The 17,043-nt window shown below is 36.2% G+C and overlaps 3 protein-coding genes and 1 non-coding gene across 4 annotated transcripts in view; 2 read left to right on the top strand and 2 right to left on the bottom strand.

Moving 5' to 3' along the window:
- LOC104106036 (uncharacterized) overlaps positions 1–17,043 on the top strand; it is a 187,835-nt gene that overhangs the window by 162,292 nt on the left and 8,500 nt on the right. The window lies entirely within an intron of this gene.
- On the top strand, positions 5,518–8,516 carry LOC104106044 (putative disease resistance protein RGA3). The gene has a single exon (XM_018774054.3). It carries the CDS (start codon positions 5,796–5,798, stop codon positions 8,268–8,270), a length of 2,475 nt encoding a protein of 824 aa, XP_018629570.1. The 5' UTR covers positions 5,518–5,795; the 3' UTR covers positions 8,271–8,516.
- LOC104106026 (guanine nucleotide-binding protein-like NSN1) lies at positions 9,983–16,348 on the bottom strand. The gene is made up of 9 exons (XM_009614483.4): positions 16,185–16,348; positions 15,848–16,092; positions 14,759–14,876; positions 14,458–14,631; positions 13,769–13,986; positions 11,430–11,697; positions 11,151–11,330; positions 10,835–11,046; positions 9,983–10,628 (listed from the first exon to the last, which is right to left on the bottom strand). The coding sequence occupies exons 1-9, from the start codon at positions 16,201–16,203 to the stop codon at positions 10,245–10,247; spliced, it is 1,818 nt and encodes a 605-aa protein (XP_009612778.1). The 5' UTR covers positions 16,204–16,348; the 3' UTR covers positions 9,983–10,244.
- TRNAM-CAU (transfer RNA methionine (anticodon CAU)) lies at positions 16,464–16,549 on the bottom strand. The gene is given in 2 exon segments: positions 16,464–16,499; positions 16,512–16,549. It is a non-coding gene; the product is annotated as a tRNA-Met (tRNA).

The following is a 17,043-nucleotide window of genomic DNA, read 5'->3' as shown; positions in this document are numbered from 1 at the left end:
TTCGTATTTAAGTTATGGCACCTAAAAATGTATTTGGCGTATTTAAAAAAACGAGTAAAAAAAGTAGTAAAGGTGAAAGTAGTAGTAATCTTAATCCTAGTCCTAATCCTATCCCTTCTCCTATAATTAGAAAACATATAGATGAAATGACTCATGTTGATGAAACTTCATTTTTCCAACCCCCCGCATGTTATAATATTAATTTCGGAGAACAATTAGATCATGAAACTTTACAAAGACAATTTGGCAATGATATTTTTATTGAGGACGAAGAAAATGAGGATGAAGAAAATGAGGATGAAGAATTAGATGAAACATCCACTAGTCCCGCAACACAAGCTCCAACTCAGAGTCAATCTCGGTCTGGAGCTTTACCCCCTGTACCTCCTGTAAGGGGTAAGCCTAAGGGTGAACGTCCCAAAACATCACTTGTATGGAAATTTTTTAAACATGATAAAGTCAATCAACGTGTTACATGTGAAATATGTAAGCAACGATTTGCGCACACCAAAAGTGGTGGGGCGGGGGGTTTATCTAGGCACTTAGGTAGGGACCACAAAGCTTTATAGATACAAGCTTGTGGAATTTCTAGTATATTTGTGAAATTTCTGTTATATTTGGTAAGTATAAAACTAATCCAACTTATGCACCGGCCATTAATTAAATAATTGCAAAATTTTAAAAGTATTTTTTCCCTATTCCCCAAGTTTATTTAATTTCTACTATACTTAACCCATCTTTAAAATTAAGAGGTGCAAAGGGACTTGTTCATAAAATTTATGAGAATTTAGCAATTCAAGAAAATGAACAACCATCTCTCGAAGAATGGAAAGCTAACATATATTCTTATGTTAGATCAATGTTTGATAAATATAAATCTATGGAAACAACGTGAGGTGAAACTGCTCCTTCTACTTCTAAGTCTAGAGTAGAAGTTCTATGGGAAGATATGGATGATATAACAAGTTTTGATTCCTCTATTGATGATGAACTTGATTTTTATCTTAATCAAGGATTGGAAAGTATTAAAGACGAAGAAGGCAACGGACAACTTTTGGCATGGTGGAGGGAGCGTGGCAAGGTTTTTCCAACACTTTCAATAATGGCCCGAGAAATCCTTGCTATTCAAGCATCATCATCATCAGTAGCATCAGAGAGTACTTTTAGCGCGGCAAGATTTCAAATCGGAGATCATAGAGATTCATTAGCGGAGGACAGCCTAGAGATTTCCATATTATTCAGAGATTGGATTAATTCAGAAAGAAGAAATCTTGATTTTGAAAAATTAACCACAAGGGAAGAAGAAGAATACAATGAGATACTTAGCAATGGGAGCGATGACGGCATGAAACTCATGAAACATCAATCAACATTGTCAATTCCAGAACAATGTCCGAGAGAAATTATAGATAAGTTACAATAAAGTTATATAGGAGCTTACAAATATTAGTATGATAATTTTTAATTGGCTACTAAGAGGCCTAATTCAAACAGAACCCTTCCTAGAAGGTGGCTGCGTAGATTAGGTGCTCTTCAAAAGAATTATATTTGTATGTGAGATTGAAAAGTTCTATTAATAAAATAAAAGGCTCTAAGCGTTGAATTTGTTTTATGAATTGTCTTACACTCTTACATAGTTACTTAATGGCTTGAAATTATATTAAATAAATTATAACTCTATTATAAATTTATAATTACTAGAATATTTCATTACAAGTCTTTTGTTATAATATTTTATAATTCTTTACTTAGTTTCCTAATTTTCGTTTAATTTTTAAGTTTATTAAATAAGTCAAGAAACTAGATATTGCAAACTTTAAAAACTTAGTCATTGTCAAAAGAATATTCGTTGCCAAACTCAATGCTTAAATAATTTTTTTTTAAAACGGCACTTAAGGCCCGCGAACCTGTCCCGTCCCATCCCGTTTGTTAGCGGGACGGGATGGGCCTACCGTCCGTCCCGTTCCATCCCGTCCCGTTAATTTTGTCCCGTCCCGTTGGACAACCATACCACCAACTCCAAGCCTCCTAGAAGATCATCCTTATCGAGCAATCAACATTAGAAATACCCCTTCGATTCCGAAATTGCTACACTCTGTTATCTCTGACAACCGCTCATACGGCACCATTTCACACTACCCTGCCCCGAAGGCAAATTGATGAAGACCATAACACCGGCAAACCTTAATGTGTTCAACAAGGACGATGATACCACATCACAATTAAGAATTCCACCACGCTCGAAAATACCAAGTCTCGTTACTCCATTATCCCAAACCTGAACATTCATAGTCTGATTGCCTTTCCTCCGCTGAAAATAGAATATTGAACCTCTGAATCATGCATTGAGAAAAACCTCCTCTCAAGTCATTAACTGCCTCGACACATAAACAAGCACCCTACCATTACTTTAATATTGTACGATAACAACTCATGAACATCATAGCAATTGGTGCATAGCCCAAAAACCATAAGAAATACAGCTACTAAGCTGAAATGACAGAACATCCTTCCGCAAGGCGATGACATTAACCCAATCGAATACGCGGGGAGAAACATCCTGCACCACCTCTGCAGTACCATTACAACTCCTCGATTCCCAATTGACACGAGCGATGAACGTCGTATAAGAATGAGTAGGAAGGATATAAAGGCATAAGTCTCAAAGGAATCAAATCACACGATGAGGAATCAAGAAGGGAAGTGCTCCTAACAGCCCTGTAGCCTCTCGAAGATAAGTACAGACGTCTCCGTACCGATCCGCAAGACTCTACTAGACTTGCTCATGACTCGTGAGACCTAAGTGAACCTAACGCTTTGATACCATGTTGTCACGACCCAAAATCCATTAATGGTCGTGATTGCGCCTAACACCGCTGCCAGGCAAGCCAACAATAGTTGATTAACTCGATTATTCATTTTAGTATTTTGAAATCAAAATTTTCCTTCAATTAAATAATCAGAAATAAAATTCACAGAGTAAATGACAATATTTTCCCAAGTACAATGCTGAACAACTCATAAGTACCCCCAAAATCTGGTGTCACAAGTGCATGAGCATCAACTACGAAGTAAAATAAAATACAACATCTGCCCGAAATACAAATTAGACAGGAAAAATACAAATAACCCTGGAGGAGACTCTGCTGGCTGCGGATCATAACCAGAAATGCAGCTCGCGGCAAGTCCCCCGATCATCCGTGCCTCCGTGCCCAAAGGACCACCAGACATAAAAGTACCTGCACAAAAATGTGTAGCAAGTGTAGTATGGGTACGTAAATCCACGCATACCCAGTAAGTATCTAGCCTAACCCCGGAGGAGTAGTGACGAGGGGTCGACATCGACACTCACTAGTGATCCAATAATATCGGGTACAGTAAGGAGGTGAACAAATATGAGGCAAAGTAAATAAATGAAATAAACAACTATAAATCTGTGGTACAATTATCCTCCTTACAATAAACTCAAGCTCTTAAGTAACAATTCCTCCTCAACCGGAGCCCGCGCGCGCGCGCACACACACACACACACACACACACACACACATATATATATATATATATATATATATATATATATATATATATATATATAATGGACCTCACCACTTGCTATTATTGGTACACCACTTGCTATTATTGCTAACAGTGTCATGTCTCTTGATATGATATCTGCAAGTAATACTTAACATGGGAATATTATTTTGATTCCGCCGGAGGCATCTACAAAGAATAATCTTGTTACCAGAGTCGACTCTTTATAATATAGTCTTGAAAACTTGTTCTTGTTTAGGATTTAGTTTGATTGTGCTTTCTCAGACACTTGTATAACATTTTGATTCTTAATAATATACTAACCTTTTTACTTTGTGCTCTAACGCTCTTTTTATGAAATAAATTTATGTACCCTAAGATTTTTTTTAAAGTTGAATAAGAATTTTACTCATATGATGAATTTAAAAAATAATTGAATTGAATTCTCTTGCTAAATAATTAATTTAAAAAAATTAATTAATTGGTTTTAACATAAAAATATATTCTATGTTGATTATGATCTTAATATTAGTTTATCTCTTGTTTTGAATATTTAATCTTAATTATAATTTTATCCACCATAAATTTTATTTTCAAAGAGTAAAAGATTGATATGACATTTCACATTTAGATCTTTATGTTTGTAGAATCATTAGTGGTATTGACTCTTGCCAACTATTTTTTTTTCTCTTTCTCACACAGTTATATTCTTAAATATTTTCTTAGTTGTTGTTTAATAATTGGGTATTTTTTAATATTACACGAAAAATTTATAAAAAAATATATTATTTGAGTAGGAAAATAGTTCAAATATAATATAAAAATATATTATCATGGGGGTATTTTTTTCTTCTCAATTTCAACTCTTTATGTAGTCCATTTAATATTACTTTTATTTTTTCTTCGTATTGGACATTATGGAGTGGTAATGTATTTCCAATACGGAGGATTCTTATGAAGTTGATTTTATTAAACTTTCCTACATATTTTTAATAAGAATTTAATAGACAAAATTTTATTAGTTTTAAAATCTTAAATATTAAAAATTAGCATAGAAAGTATTGTAGTCCAAAAAATAGGTTATTGCAGTTATATCCTTTCCTTATGAGTTCTTCCGTTTAATATTTTAAGGATATTTTGATATATTAATATTGTATTTATGTTTTTTAATAATATAGGCTCTCATTTTTCTAAATGGATTTGGACAATATAATACACTCTCAAATTAAATTAGTAATAAGACATTTTAATACGTTTTCAAATTAAATTAGTAATAGAAATTTTTAAGAAGTATATCCTAAAAGTAATAGGGTTACATGACTAAAGATATTTACTTGTTCCATTTTATATGAATTAGACAGCCGAAAGTAATTATACTAATAGGATTCCTAAAGGTAATCATGTAGGATTCCTAACGTGTATTATTATGTCCTAAAACTAATAGGATTATAAGACTAATATCTAGAATTCTGGTTATATCCTTTTATTATGAGTTATTATGCTTAATATTATAAGGTTATTTTTATAAACCGACATTGTATTCATGCTTTTATAATAATATATATATATATATATATATATGATTCTTAGCTATTCCAAGACTAGTAAATACTGTAGAATACTAGTATTAATTGTAGTCTACTAATACACTCATATAGTCATATGTACAGATAATTGGTATTTACAAGCAACAATTTCTAGTATTTTTCGCCATATATTTTCCTTGGTTGAGTTGTACTTCTTACTTGGCTCAAAACTACACCTACCCCAATAATCACACGGGGTTGACCCAATCTCCAAACCAAACTAGATAGTCTCCTACTATTAGATTGATCATTGATCCAGGGATTTTTATTTTTTATTTTTTTATTATCACCTTCCGGCTTTCTTATTCCGAGAAAGTGTGTAGTTGCAAAAATACAATAGTAGGTCTAAAATATTAGTCTAAGGCCCCGTTTGTCCATTTATTTTTTAAAATGTGTTGAAAATGAGTTTTTCGGACCCCAAAAAGTAGTTTTGACCACTTTTTCAAAATTTTCATAAAATTTTATTCTTCACCATTTTTTCAATTAAAATACATATCCAAACATAATTTCAAATTTAAAATATTATTTTTTCTAACCTAACCCCATATACTATTTTTTTTCAAAAATTACAATTTTTTTAATGTCCAAACGCCTACTAGATCACTTTTATAAAAACTTGCATCACTTTTCAAAGGGCTGTTGACTTGGAGAAGGTAAGTGCTGCTCTTACAATCCATGGCAGAAACTTTCTTGTTCAACATCATTGAAAGAGTTTTGGCAAAAGTTTCTTCAGTTGCTGTATATGAGATCAGTTTAGCTTGGAATGTTAAGACTGAGTTAAGAAAATTCCAGAGCACTTTATCCACAATCAAAGCTGTACTTTTAGATGCAAATGAGCAGCAGGCAAAGAACCATGAAGTGAGAGATTGGCTGGAAAAGCTAAGAGATGTTGTTTATGATGTCGATGATTTGCTCGATGATTTGTCAACACAGCTAACACTACAAATGCATTTTCAGAAAAGCCTTAAGAAGAAGGTAAGAAAATTCTTTTCAAGTTCAAATCCAATTATTTATCGATTCAAGATTGGTAGAAAGGTAAAAGAGATTAGGGAGCTATTGAATGAGATTGCACATGATAGAAAAAGTTTCCATTTTACTGAACATACTTATCTAAATCCAGTTGAGAATATTTGTAGAGAACAAACACATTCCTTTGTAAGGGCCTCCGATATTATTGGTAGAGAAACTGATCAAGAAAACATAGTAAAACAGCTCATAGATGCTCGTGAAGAGGAAAATATTTCTGTGATTCCTATTGTTGGACTTGGAGGGCTTGGAAAAACCACACTTGTTAAGTTGGTTTATAACAATAATAAGGTAGTTCAGAATTTTGACCTGAGAATGTGGGTTAGTATTTCAGAAGATTTTAGTCTGAGTAAGGTAATTGAGAAAATTCTGCGGTCTGCAACAGGAGAGAGTTTTGGCCACCTAGATATGGACCAATTACAAAGTCATTTGAGTGAGGTTTTGCGATCGAAAAGGTATTTACTTGTACTGGATGATGTGTGGAATGAAGATCAAAACAAGTGGACGGACTTGAGGGAGTTGCTGATGAATTGTTCTAGAGGTAGTAAGATTGTTGTCACTACACGCAGTAAGATGGTTGCTTTGATTACTGGAACAGTTGCACCTTACTATTTGGGTGGTCTTGCTGATGATGAGTGCTTATCTTTATTTTTGAAATGTGCATTTGTAGGGGAGGACAAATTGTTGCCTAATCTAGTAGAAATAGGAAAAGAAATTGTAAAAAAGTGTGGAGGAGTGCCTTTGGCTGTGAAAACCTTGGGAAGGTTATTGTATATGAAAACAGATGAAAATGAATGGTTGCGGATAAGGGATAATGAGATATGGGAGATCGAACAGAAACAATCCGACATTTTACCAATATTGAGATTGAGCTATGAACAGATGCCATCACATCTAAGACAGTGTTTTGCCTATTGCTCCATGTTATCCAAAGGTCAAGAAATTCCGAGAGAGGACTTCATCAACCGCTGGATTGCTCAAGGATTTATACAGAGTTCAAACGGATCCAGGAAGTTGGAAGATATTGGTAATCAGTACTTTGATGAGTTACTATCAAGGTTTTGCTTCCTAGATGTGGTACAAGCTTTTGATGGAGAAATATTGGCTTGTAAGTTACACAATCTTGTGCATGATCTTGCACAGTCAGTGGCAGGTTCTGAATGTTTAAACGTGAAATCTAATGCCTCTGTGGTTTCTGAAAGAGTTCGCCACTTATTTTTTCATGCAGAAGATATGTCTAGGAAACACTTCCCAAGATTTTTACTTTCTTTGCAAAAGTTGAGGTCTTTTTCTTACTCATTTAACATTGGACCTGTAAACAAGTTTTTTGTCAAGACAATGTTATCAAATTTCAAATGCCTTCGGGTGTTAGTCTTGAACAATTTAGATTTTGGGGAGTTGCCAACTTCAATAGGTCACTTGAAGGAATTAAGATATCTTAACCTTAGTGACAATGGTAACATCAAGTTTCTCCCAAGGTCTATGAGCAAATTAGTAAATTTGCAGACTCTTAACCTCATTAATTGTGAACAGCTTAAGGAGTTGCCAAGAGACTTTGAAAAGTTAATCTGTTTGAAGACCTTGTATTTGACTACATATAAGATATCAGCAGGGAAGAATCAACAATCTTTCCCTTCTCTTCAATTTTTGCTTCTTTTCAAGTGTTGTTTCCCAAAATTGCAGCCAGAACTGGTGCAGCAGTTTACTGCGCTTCGGATTTTGCGTATCTATGAATGCCGGAGTTTATATTCTCTTCCAAGCAGTATTAGATACCTGACTTCACTTGAAAAGCTATGGATTTGGAACTGTGAAGAACTTGATTTGATGGATGGAGAGGGAATGGTAGGCCTAACAAGTTTACGATCGTTGCTTCTAATGGGGCTCCCTAAGTTGGTGACTCTACCATTGGGTCTTAAAGATACTGCTCATGCAACACTGAAGTACTTTAGAGTTGCCGATTGTCCCAACCTAGCGGTGCTTCCAGAATGGCTGCAGAATTGCTCTTCACTTCAGAGGCTGTATATAGAGGATTGCCCTGTATTGGCATCAATAACCCAAGGAATCTACAACCATAATGCCGAAGTCCATATAATCGACTGTCCATTGCTAAGTGGAGGATGTTAATGACACAGGTGCAAGATCAGTGTTATCAAAGGCGCGCTTAAGCCTTGAAGCGAGGCTCAAAACATGTTGAGCGCTTAGCCTCGCTTAGCAGGCGCTTCAGTGTTGTCATCAAGGCTCTAAGATATTCTGACACTAAGCAATTGATATTATCATAAATTTTCTTCAATTTCTTTGTCCATATATTTGGTATTCATGCTTATAGATATTAGTCTTGGACTACACATACATATTTGTTATTTTTCTCCATTTGCGCTTTTTTTCATTAAAGCCCACACTTTATTTGTGCTTTGCGCTTAAAGCCCTAACAAACATTGGAGTTTTTTTGCGTTTTTCACATTTAATAACACTGTGCAAGATTATCCAAACATGTTTTACAAATTTTAAGTGTGACTACTAGAACAATGTGGACGTAGTTTCACTTTTTGTGAAGTCTTATTTTTCTTCTAAATTTCTTCAAATCATGATAAATTCTGGTATCATTGTTAATTCCCTTGCTTATATATTGTACTTAGGTAACATGTCCTTCTCAACAGTAAGCTTTTTCTTGCATCTCTTCTTTTGGTACTACTCAGAGGCGAAGACACAAGCCAAACTACGGCTTCGATCGAACCCAATAGCTTTTGATCAAACACTGTATTTGGTGTTTAGAATGCACTAAATATGTACAAATATTAAATTTAGAACCCAGTCACTAACACTTGAAGTAGCCGCTCTAAAATTCAGAACCCATAAGGTTGAAATTCTGGCTCCGACTCTGGTAATACTGACAAGAACTAGCTGCATTACCTCCACTTCTGTGTTACATACAGACATCATTTGCTATTGTGGGAGCATTCTAGACTCTGTTATGTCCAGATGCTCAGCTCAGATAAGATCAATGTTTTAGTTGCTGCTATTGTCAATATCCTTAAAATGCAGTATAGAAATTAGTTGCTTATTTGAAATATTTGTATGGACCTCTTGAAACCCATAAATTTACAGCCATCATATAGTGCTTTATTTGATTGCGCTTTTTATGTCGAAGAGGCAAAATCTTAATTTAAAGTCAGTCTTCGCCCTTAAGAACAAACAACTGAAGAATTGTGTTTATGGGAGAAACTAGGTAAAACACCTTTCTATGGAACACGGTTTCTTCTCTTCACCGCTTGAACATTAAAAGACACTGTAAAAGTAAAATCTAATGTATGTAGGCAACCTATCCTAATACAAACATTAGTGGCTGATTTCATGTTTGAAGAGTTCAATTGCGGCACGAGAAGAGGTACCAGGTAATTCTGTTCAGTAAGGCTTGGACAGATGGAAAACAATATATAAATATATATTTTTTACACTACAGAAATTAAATCTTAATTAAAAGGCTTGTTTCCTCAGCTATTTAGGAAGACTTAATACTACAATTCATTTAAATTCTAAAAGATCGAGTTTCTAATTTACGTACGGATTGTATTAATTTACTGTATTCTTGGATTCCAGACTTTAGAGTATTTTCTTTCAATGTTAAATGGACGTACTATTCGGCAACGGTCTTTTCAGGCAAGATGCACTTCGTACATGCTTACATCTTAATTAAGTACTTTTTCTCATCTAAGCTAACTGTTCCCTTCTCCAACTATTTAATAGTGTAGAGTTTCATGACTCCTTTTCCCTTTATTGATTTCCCAAGTGATAAAATTTGTTTGGCAGAAAAACAATATATATATCTACAGGAGAAGTTTACCTAAAATATAATTGCCTTAATTTTATGCAGTTAATTGGAAAATTTTAATCTCAAATAAAAAAAAATTACAGGGCAAATAACTACTCCACCATGAGATCCTATCCTATAAAAAACAACAATTTTCTTTTTTCAATGACGTAGAGGTAGAGCACGCTTACGCGCACCTCGAGTTCAACAGCGCAGTAGTATCTTCCACCAGTACAAGTACCGAGGAACTTTGTACACCGCCAAAAACGATGATTCATTGCGGCAGCTCTTCATTCATTATCCAACTCATTCCCAATCCCAGATGGTATCTCAAATCTGTTTTTCTTGCTTTCATCAATTATCACATCATCTTCAGCATCATCCATGATGGATTCCTTCTTGAAATAATCTACTTTAAAGTCATAATCATCATCCATCATATCACTGGTAGTAGAGGCTTTGTCTTTCTTCCTCCTTTTCTTCTCAGCTTTTCTAAGTTTGTTATTTAGCATGCCTTCCTCAGTATATAACTTCTCATTTTGTCGGCTACTAGCACTCTTGCCACTGGTCCGGCCTGCATCATCTTCTCCTGCATCCATCGCCTCGTCACTGTCTTCATTAACAAGGTTATCCGTTGCATTATCACTCTGAGTCACTGGCTGCTCCAAATTGTCCTGCAGTTTAAACATGCATTGTTAATAGATGTCAACTTTTTCAGGAACCAACAATATTACAGTATTATTTGTGCATAACGAGCACTGTAGGCAAGATTTTGATTTGCAGAGCAAGTGAATAGCAGTTACAGAATTCACGGGATGTTAAGAAGAATGCTAAAAAGGACTGATCTAAAAAGAAGAAAGTCTAAAAGGAAATCACTTACCTCTAGCATGGTCTCGTCAAAGTTAACAGGGTGATTAGATGGAACTTCAACTGGGTGATAATCATTGACTGATTTCAGGCTTCCAATAATCGAGGATTCGCTTCCATAAACTTCATCAACATTGAACTCTTTTCCAAGTTCTGAAACTATCTTTACCTCTGAATGCTCCCCCTCGTTCCTAGAGGGGGGCATGGTGTAGTACGGTATTTTCCCTGAAATGTGTCAGAGACATCAAACTACTAGCTTATGCATGACATATGCGTCTTTTTCAAATTCAAATCTCTCCTGGAGGAAAACTAGCAGTTATCACACTTACCCTCATTCCAGCCATGCAGAACAATCCTCGCTGCAGCATCGATGTCGACAATTCCACCCTTTTTGAGTTTACCCCTAACAGTAGCAACTTTCTGAAGAAAGTCATCGACTGATTCAAAGCTAGGAACCTTATATATAGATACCAACATCCTGGCCGGACACAGTTTAAGAATCTCCTTTACTGCACAAACCACAGTACTAGCAAAGTCAGCCGCATTGATATACTAATTGAAATAGAACATAAAAGTTATGTAAAGATGCTAAAACCAAATCCAGTTACCAGGACCAACTGGGTCATCTAACTTCTCTATCCTCTTGCAATTTCGAAGAGCAATAGCTGCATCATTCTGTGATGATGACCTAAGCATCACAATCCCAGGGCAGTCCAACAACTTAACATTCTTATCTAACTGGACTTCTTGCATGGATCTAGTTAATCCTGGTGTAGCACCAACATTGACTACGTGAGATCTCTTCAAGCTATTAATCAGGCTACTTTTACCAACATTTGGTAGACCAATGATACCAACAGTGATTGATTTTTTAATCTGCAGCAAGACTTACCATTAGCACAGAATCAGCAAGACTAGAGCAAACAGTGCAATTAAAATTACATCAGCATTGACTAAAGACAGACTGGTAGTTCATGTCCCATACGCCAAAGTCCTATGCAGTACACTAAATTTCCTTATTTTCTTTCATTAATTCCTTCCTTTTTCTGCAAACACCCAAAAATCCAAGAAATTCATCGGGAAAAAGATGCCATCAGCATTATGGAAAAAGTTACTCAAAGTGCATCAAAAAGAGTCAAGACAGCCATTTGGCCGCGGCACCTAACTATATGCATCTAAGGTGTTGCACACCATAGCAGATTTCTGAGGTTGAAAAGCTACGAAAGCGCAAGTTAGATACCTACAAGCAAGTTACCGTTCATGATCGGACATATTGAGATAGGAGTCTTGAAAGATATCCAGGTTAAAGTGAAGAGGAGGATGGAGAGACAGTTAAAGAGTTGAAGCGCTTCTTCGATTTTAAATTTTATCCAGGGTTATCTACTGGAATCAGAGAGCATCTATCTAATGTCCCATGGAAATTTGCCATCCCAGGAGGCTAGTGGAATTGAATAATCAATCAACTATGGTTCAATTCCAAACTAGTTGGAGTCAGCTATATGAATCCTTCATATATATTTAGGGATGGCAATGGGGCGGTGCGGGTTTAGACATATGCAGGGCGGGGGAGGTTTAGACAAATGCGGTGCGGGGCGGGTCAAAATAATTTTTTAAAATATCTGTGCGGTGCGGGTTTGTGACTTTGTGTTAATTCTCTTCAGCCTTTGCTGTTCCCCTCTTGGTTCTACCTCTAAAGACACAAGCATGAAGCTCTCTATCAGTGATAGAATGCAGAAGATTCAAATTCTTTATATAGAAATCAAATCATATTAAGTCTTGAAATCGTTCTATCACCTAAACCTGTAGACTTAACTTCACAGCAATTAATACATTAAGAATTTAATTTGATTTAATCTGTTACTTGGATTTAGCTTCTGATTTCGGTGAAAACTTTCAATTTTTTTGGGCTTATCTTTCTGGCAAATAGTAACAAAATCCAGCTTTAATTTACAAATACTTAAGTGAATTATAAAGCAAAAAAGAAAACCTATCTTTTTGTTATTAATGTTCACTCTTAGTGTTTAGCTTCTGTATGCTTATCTACTTAATTGCTTACCGTTAAAAGTGAAAGATTTAGATTGACAATGGCATATATATAAATATAATTGAAAGCAAAAATGAATAAACATAAAAATAAGACAAATTTTAAAATAATAAAAATTTTAGGGGCGGGGCGGGGCGGGTGGACGCGGGTGGGATGCGGGGCAGGTGAACGTGGGTAAAGAACTATGCGGGGCAGGTAGAAATTTTGCGGGTTAAGACAGAACACGCCCCGCCCCCGCCCCGCTTGCCATTCCTATATCCATTCTGCTCTATTTGGTCCTTACTAATTCCAATGCTGCAACAATTGACTTTTCCGACAAATTAAGTTCTCTATATCTCATATTTATTCCTACACTGACGTACAAGTCGCTGCAAACCCCAGACCTAATGCAAAAAAAGGGCAGTCCGGTGCACTAAACTCCCGCTAAGCGAGGGATCCGGAGAAGGGCCGGACCACAAAGGTCTGTCGTACGCAGTCTTACCCTACATTTCTGCAAGAGGCTGTTTCCACGGCTCGTACCCGTGACCTCCTGGTCACATGGCAGCAACTTTACCAGTTACGCCAAGACTCCCCTTCCCAGACCTAATGCAAGTGTAACAAAATTAGCAATTTAAATTCCACCAATGTGACCTTTGCATAGCCAGTTGTCAGTCCACATAAAGGATGGGGGTTGCTGTAGGTTGAGAAACAGAGTACAAAAAGTCATAATGTCATGATCCTTTAGAATGGAATTGAACAATGACTCAACTTGATAACATTGGAACCTAGGTGAGAATAAATGTAGCTGATTTGCGCATGCAACCAAATAAGAAGCATGAGTAGACACAGTGCACAAAACATAGAAGTTCAAGTCAAGGCGCATTCCAGAACTGAGACCCAAAAAGAAAAAGATCCTAGAAATACCTCATGGCTCCGTGAGTAATTCTTCAGCAATTTTATGAGAGTCTCAGCTCCAAGGCAATCACTTGTCTGCAAAAGATTGGTAATTTTTCCAGCCTTTGAGGAAGACTTCCAGCCCAAATTTGACTTTTGCTCTTGGGTGCTACACTTGAAAGCAACTGTTGGTAGTTCCTCTCGCAGATACTTTAGCCACTTTTCTGCAGCTTCCCGAGGGACAAGATCTGATTACAAAGTCAAAAGAGTAAATAATGTCATCCCTATGAAATGTAGGAAGTAACTCTTCAAACCATCATATTAGATAATGCATAAGCTAAATGACGCTTGCTAGCAAAATTTTTGCATAAGCAAAGCCTGCCTGGAAAAGGTCTAGTGACCTATATCAAAAAGAAGAAGCAGAGGTGCAAATATTATTTTATTTGAGGTGCAAATATATACATAATTTTGATCAAGTAAATATATACATATTTATCCACATATAAACTTGTATCACTGAGAAAACCATTCCACTTCTTTTGTGCTTCTATAAGTCACCATCACTCGTCAAACACGAACTTCATGTAACAACCTTTTACTTCGTATAGCACAGCACATGGGTACAAGAAAATGGTATGTAGCTATCTATGATTGGTTTCACCATAAAATGAAAGTTCAAGTAGAAACAAGATAATGCTATAAGTAAAACAAGGGGATACCAATTTTATTGAGGAGCAAGACAAGATGTTTCTCAGGTCCTGATCTCATCACCATCTTTTCCATGTCAAGACAGCGTGTACCAAGAGGATCTCGAGCATCAAGCACTTCCAAAATGACATCAGAAGCTTCAATCACTTTGACTAACTCCTTGTAGAAAGCTCTTTCCGAGTTATCTGCATCAGACAAGCAAGTGTAAGAGGCCAGAGAGAAAAATAAGAGGTAAAGAACCAAAGCCACTACACTTCCTCCAACAACTGACCCATGACAAAAGACAAAGCATAGAAGAAGGCTTTGGCATACCACGGATTTTAACAAAAGTAGTTGAATCGTCATTTTCTCGTTCCTCCACCATCGAAGCCATATCTGCAGGTTTATTCATATCATCATCCTCAATTAGTCCTAGCTTTCTCTTCTTAGCCTGGAAGCCAATGCATGGTAGTTAAAAAACTGCCGCAAATACCATGAAGAAAAAGAATTGTGGGAAGACAAAACTATAAACATCAAGAAAAGCTATCCGCTAGGGAAGACATATTTTTCCCACCATAAAATGAGCATGGCAATGCAGTCTCTTACCCACTTCAAGGATATCGTGTTAATTGAGTAAAACATTTTTAAATCAATTTATTCTTGCAAATAACCTGTGAAAATCAGTGGATTCTACAATTATTTGTATGATTTACACAAACGCAGTTCAGCATTTCAAGTGGAGCATGATTACATGACAAGCAGTCAAGCATTAGTCAATCAAACTCTGAAAACATAGCAAAAAGATCTCTTTTTTAGAATACCCGAGTCAATGCCACCCTTTCACAGCCTCTCAATTGTAAGATAATGTTCCAACTACAGAACATCTGATTATCAGGTGAAGCAAGCATCAAAACCATATTACAAAGATAACAACAACTATGCCTCCATATTAGTTGGAGTCTGCTATTTGAGTCCCCAATATAGATTCCGCACAAAGGCCATTAGACATTTCAAGTTGAGCATGATTAGTGTGACAAGTTTTAATGAATCAAACTTTGAAAATATAGCAAAAAGATCTCTTTTTTATGATACAGAGAAAATGCAGGCGCACAAAGGCCATTCAATATTTCAAGTTGAGCATGATTAAAGTGACAAGCCTCAATCAATAAAACTTTGAATATTTAGCAAAAAAGATCGCTTTTTTATGGTACCAAAGTCAATGCAACCCTTGCACTGCCTCTCAATTGTAAGATAACATTCCAATTACAGAAAATCTGGTGAAGCAAAGCATCAGACCTATTTGACAACAATAACAACAGCTACGCCTCAGCTCCAAACTAGTTAAAGTCAGCTATATGAATCCTCAACATATACTATACTTTGTTTAGAATTAAAAACACATCAATAGACAAAAATTATTACCCTTTCTTTTCGGGCAGCTTTCTTCTGCTCCAATTCTTCAAGAGCACGAGCACGACGAGCCTCAAGAGCCTTAAGCTCTTGTTCCTTAAATGGCCAATCATTGGGGATTCCTGGGTCCTTTTCTGCCTTACTCTTTTTATTAAGGCCCAACTTTTTCGCCTCTTTGGATTTCTTCTTGTGATGCTCTTTTACTTTCCTTATAATCTTGTACTTCTTCTTCAGTGATACCCTGTTGCTCTTACTCTCTGCAACACCCAAAAGAAAAAAACTCAACACCGAAAATCAAAAGAAAAAATTGAATAAATATTGATAGAATAAAAGTAGTAATTTTGCTTACTCTTGCTTTTCTTCACCATTTTTGTTTGCTGGAAAAGAAGTGTACGGTTTCAGAGAGGAAGTGGGAAATTGACTTAGGGTTTATGAGTTAGGGGTAGGGTTTTGGGAGGGGGAACTATCCGAAAAGGTCGGGTTTCGTGTACGAGGGTCAAATAGGCAATGGTCTTCGAGTTTATTCGAAGCGGGGATGGGTCCTTAAATTGGAGAAACTGCAAAAAGCAAAAGAGAATTGGGGTGAGAGAGGCTCGACTCTCAGAAACTGCAAAAAGCAAAAGAGAATTGGGGTGAGAGAGGCTCGAACTCTCGACCTCAGGATCACTCGATATGCTATGAGACCTACGCGCTAGCCAACTGCGCCACCACCCCAGTTGTCTGTTTCTTCGTTTGTCTTTGCAATTAAATGTAGCTATAAGCTTATGAACTGCTGACACGGAAATGGGTATTTATTTTATACTCTACCATTGAGGCGTGAAATATGCATGTTATGTTCCTTCTCTCTCTCTTCCTTCTCTCTGTATCATCAAGATTCTCAAATCCTCTCTCTTCTCCCTCAAATCTCTCTCCCTTTTCCATCAAGACAAACATCGTAGCATCCATTCTTTATGACGATGGTGGACTTTATGAAGCGAAAATAATAGATTTGAAGTGAAGGGGGAGTAAGCGAACAGATATGGCCATGGCTACAGATTGAGCTTTTGGAATCTGAAACAGAGTCGCCATAGAAAATTTGAGGGCCGGATTTTTGTTCGTCTCCATTTTTAGCTTTAATACAATGTATATAGTATTTTGCTTGGACGGAAAGCGTCATCTCCAACGAACTTTCTTCTCTTCCTTGCTATTGAGTCACATATAATGATACA

This window comes from Nicotiana tomentosiformis, chromosome 6, assembly GCF_000390325.3.
Source record: "Nicotiana tomentosiformis chromosome 6, ASM39032v3, whole genome shotgun sequence".
In the NCBI taxonomy this organism is placed as follows: Eukaryota; Viridiplantae; Streptophyta; class Magnoliopsida; order Solanales; family Solanaceae; genus Nicotiana; species Nicotiana tomentosiformis.
The sequence above is the reverse complement of the archived record's forward strand: the minus strand, read 5'-3'. Positions and strand labels throughout refer to the sequence as shown.

What these genes read in the sequence shown, in the direction of transcription:
- LOC104106044 (XM_018774054.3), top strand. Translation starts at nt 5,796, where the DNA reads ATGGCAGAAACTTTCTTGTTCAACATCATTGAAAGAGTTTTGGCAAAA.
- LOC104106026 (XM_009614483.4), bottom strand. An exon ending in ATTACTCACGGAGCCATGAG is followed by an intron (nt 11,698 to 13,768) that starts GTATTTCTAGGA and finishes GTCTTGCTGCAG; the next exon opens with ATTAAAAAATCAATCACTGT. An exon ending in AGATGACCCAGTTGGTCCTG is followed by an intron (nt 11,331 to 11,429) that starts GTAACTGGATTT and finishes TGGTTTGTGCAG; the next exon opens with TAAAGGAGATTCTTAAACTG.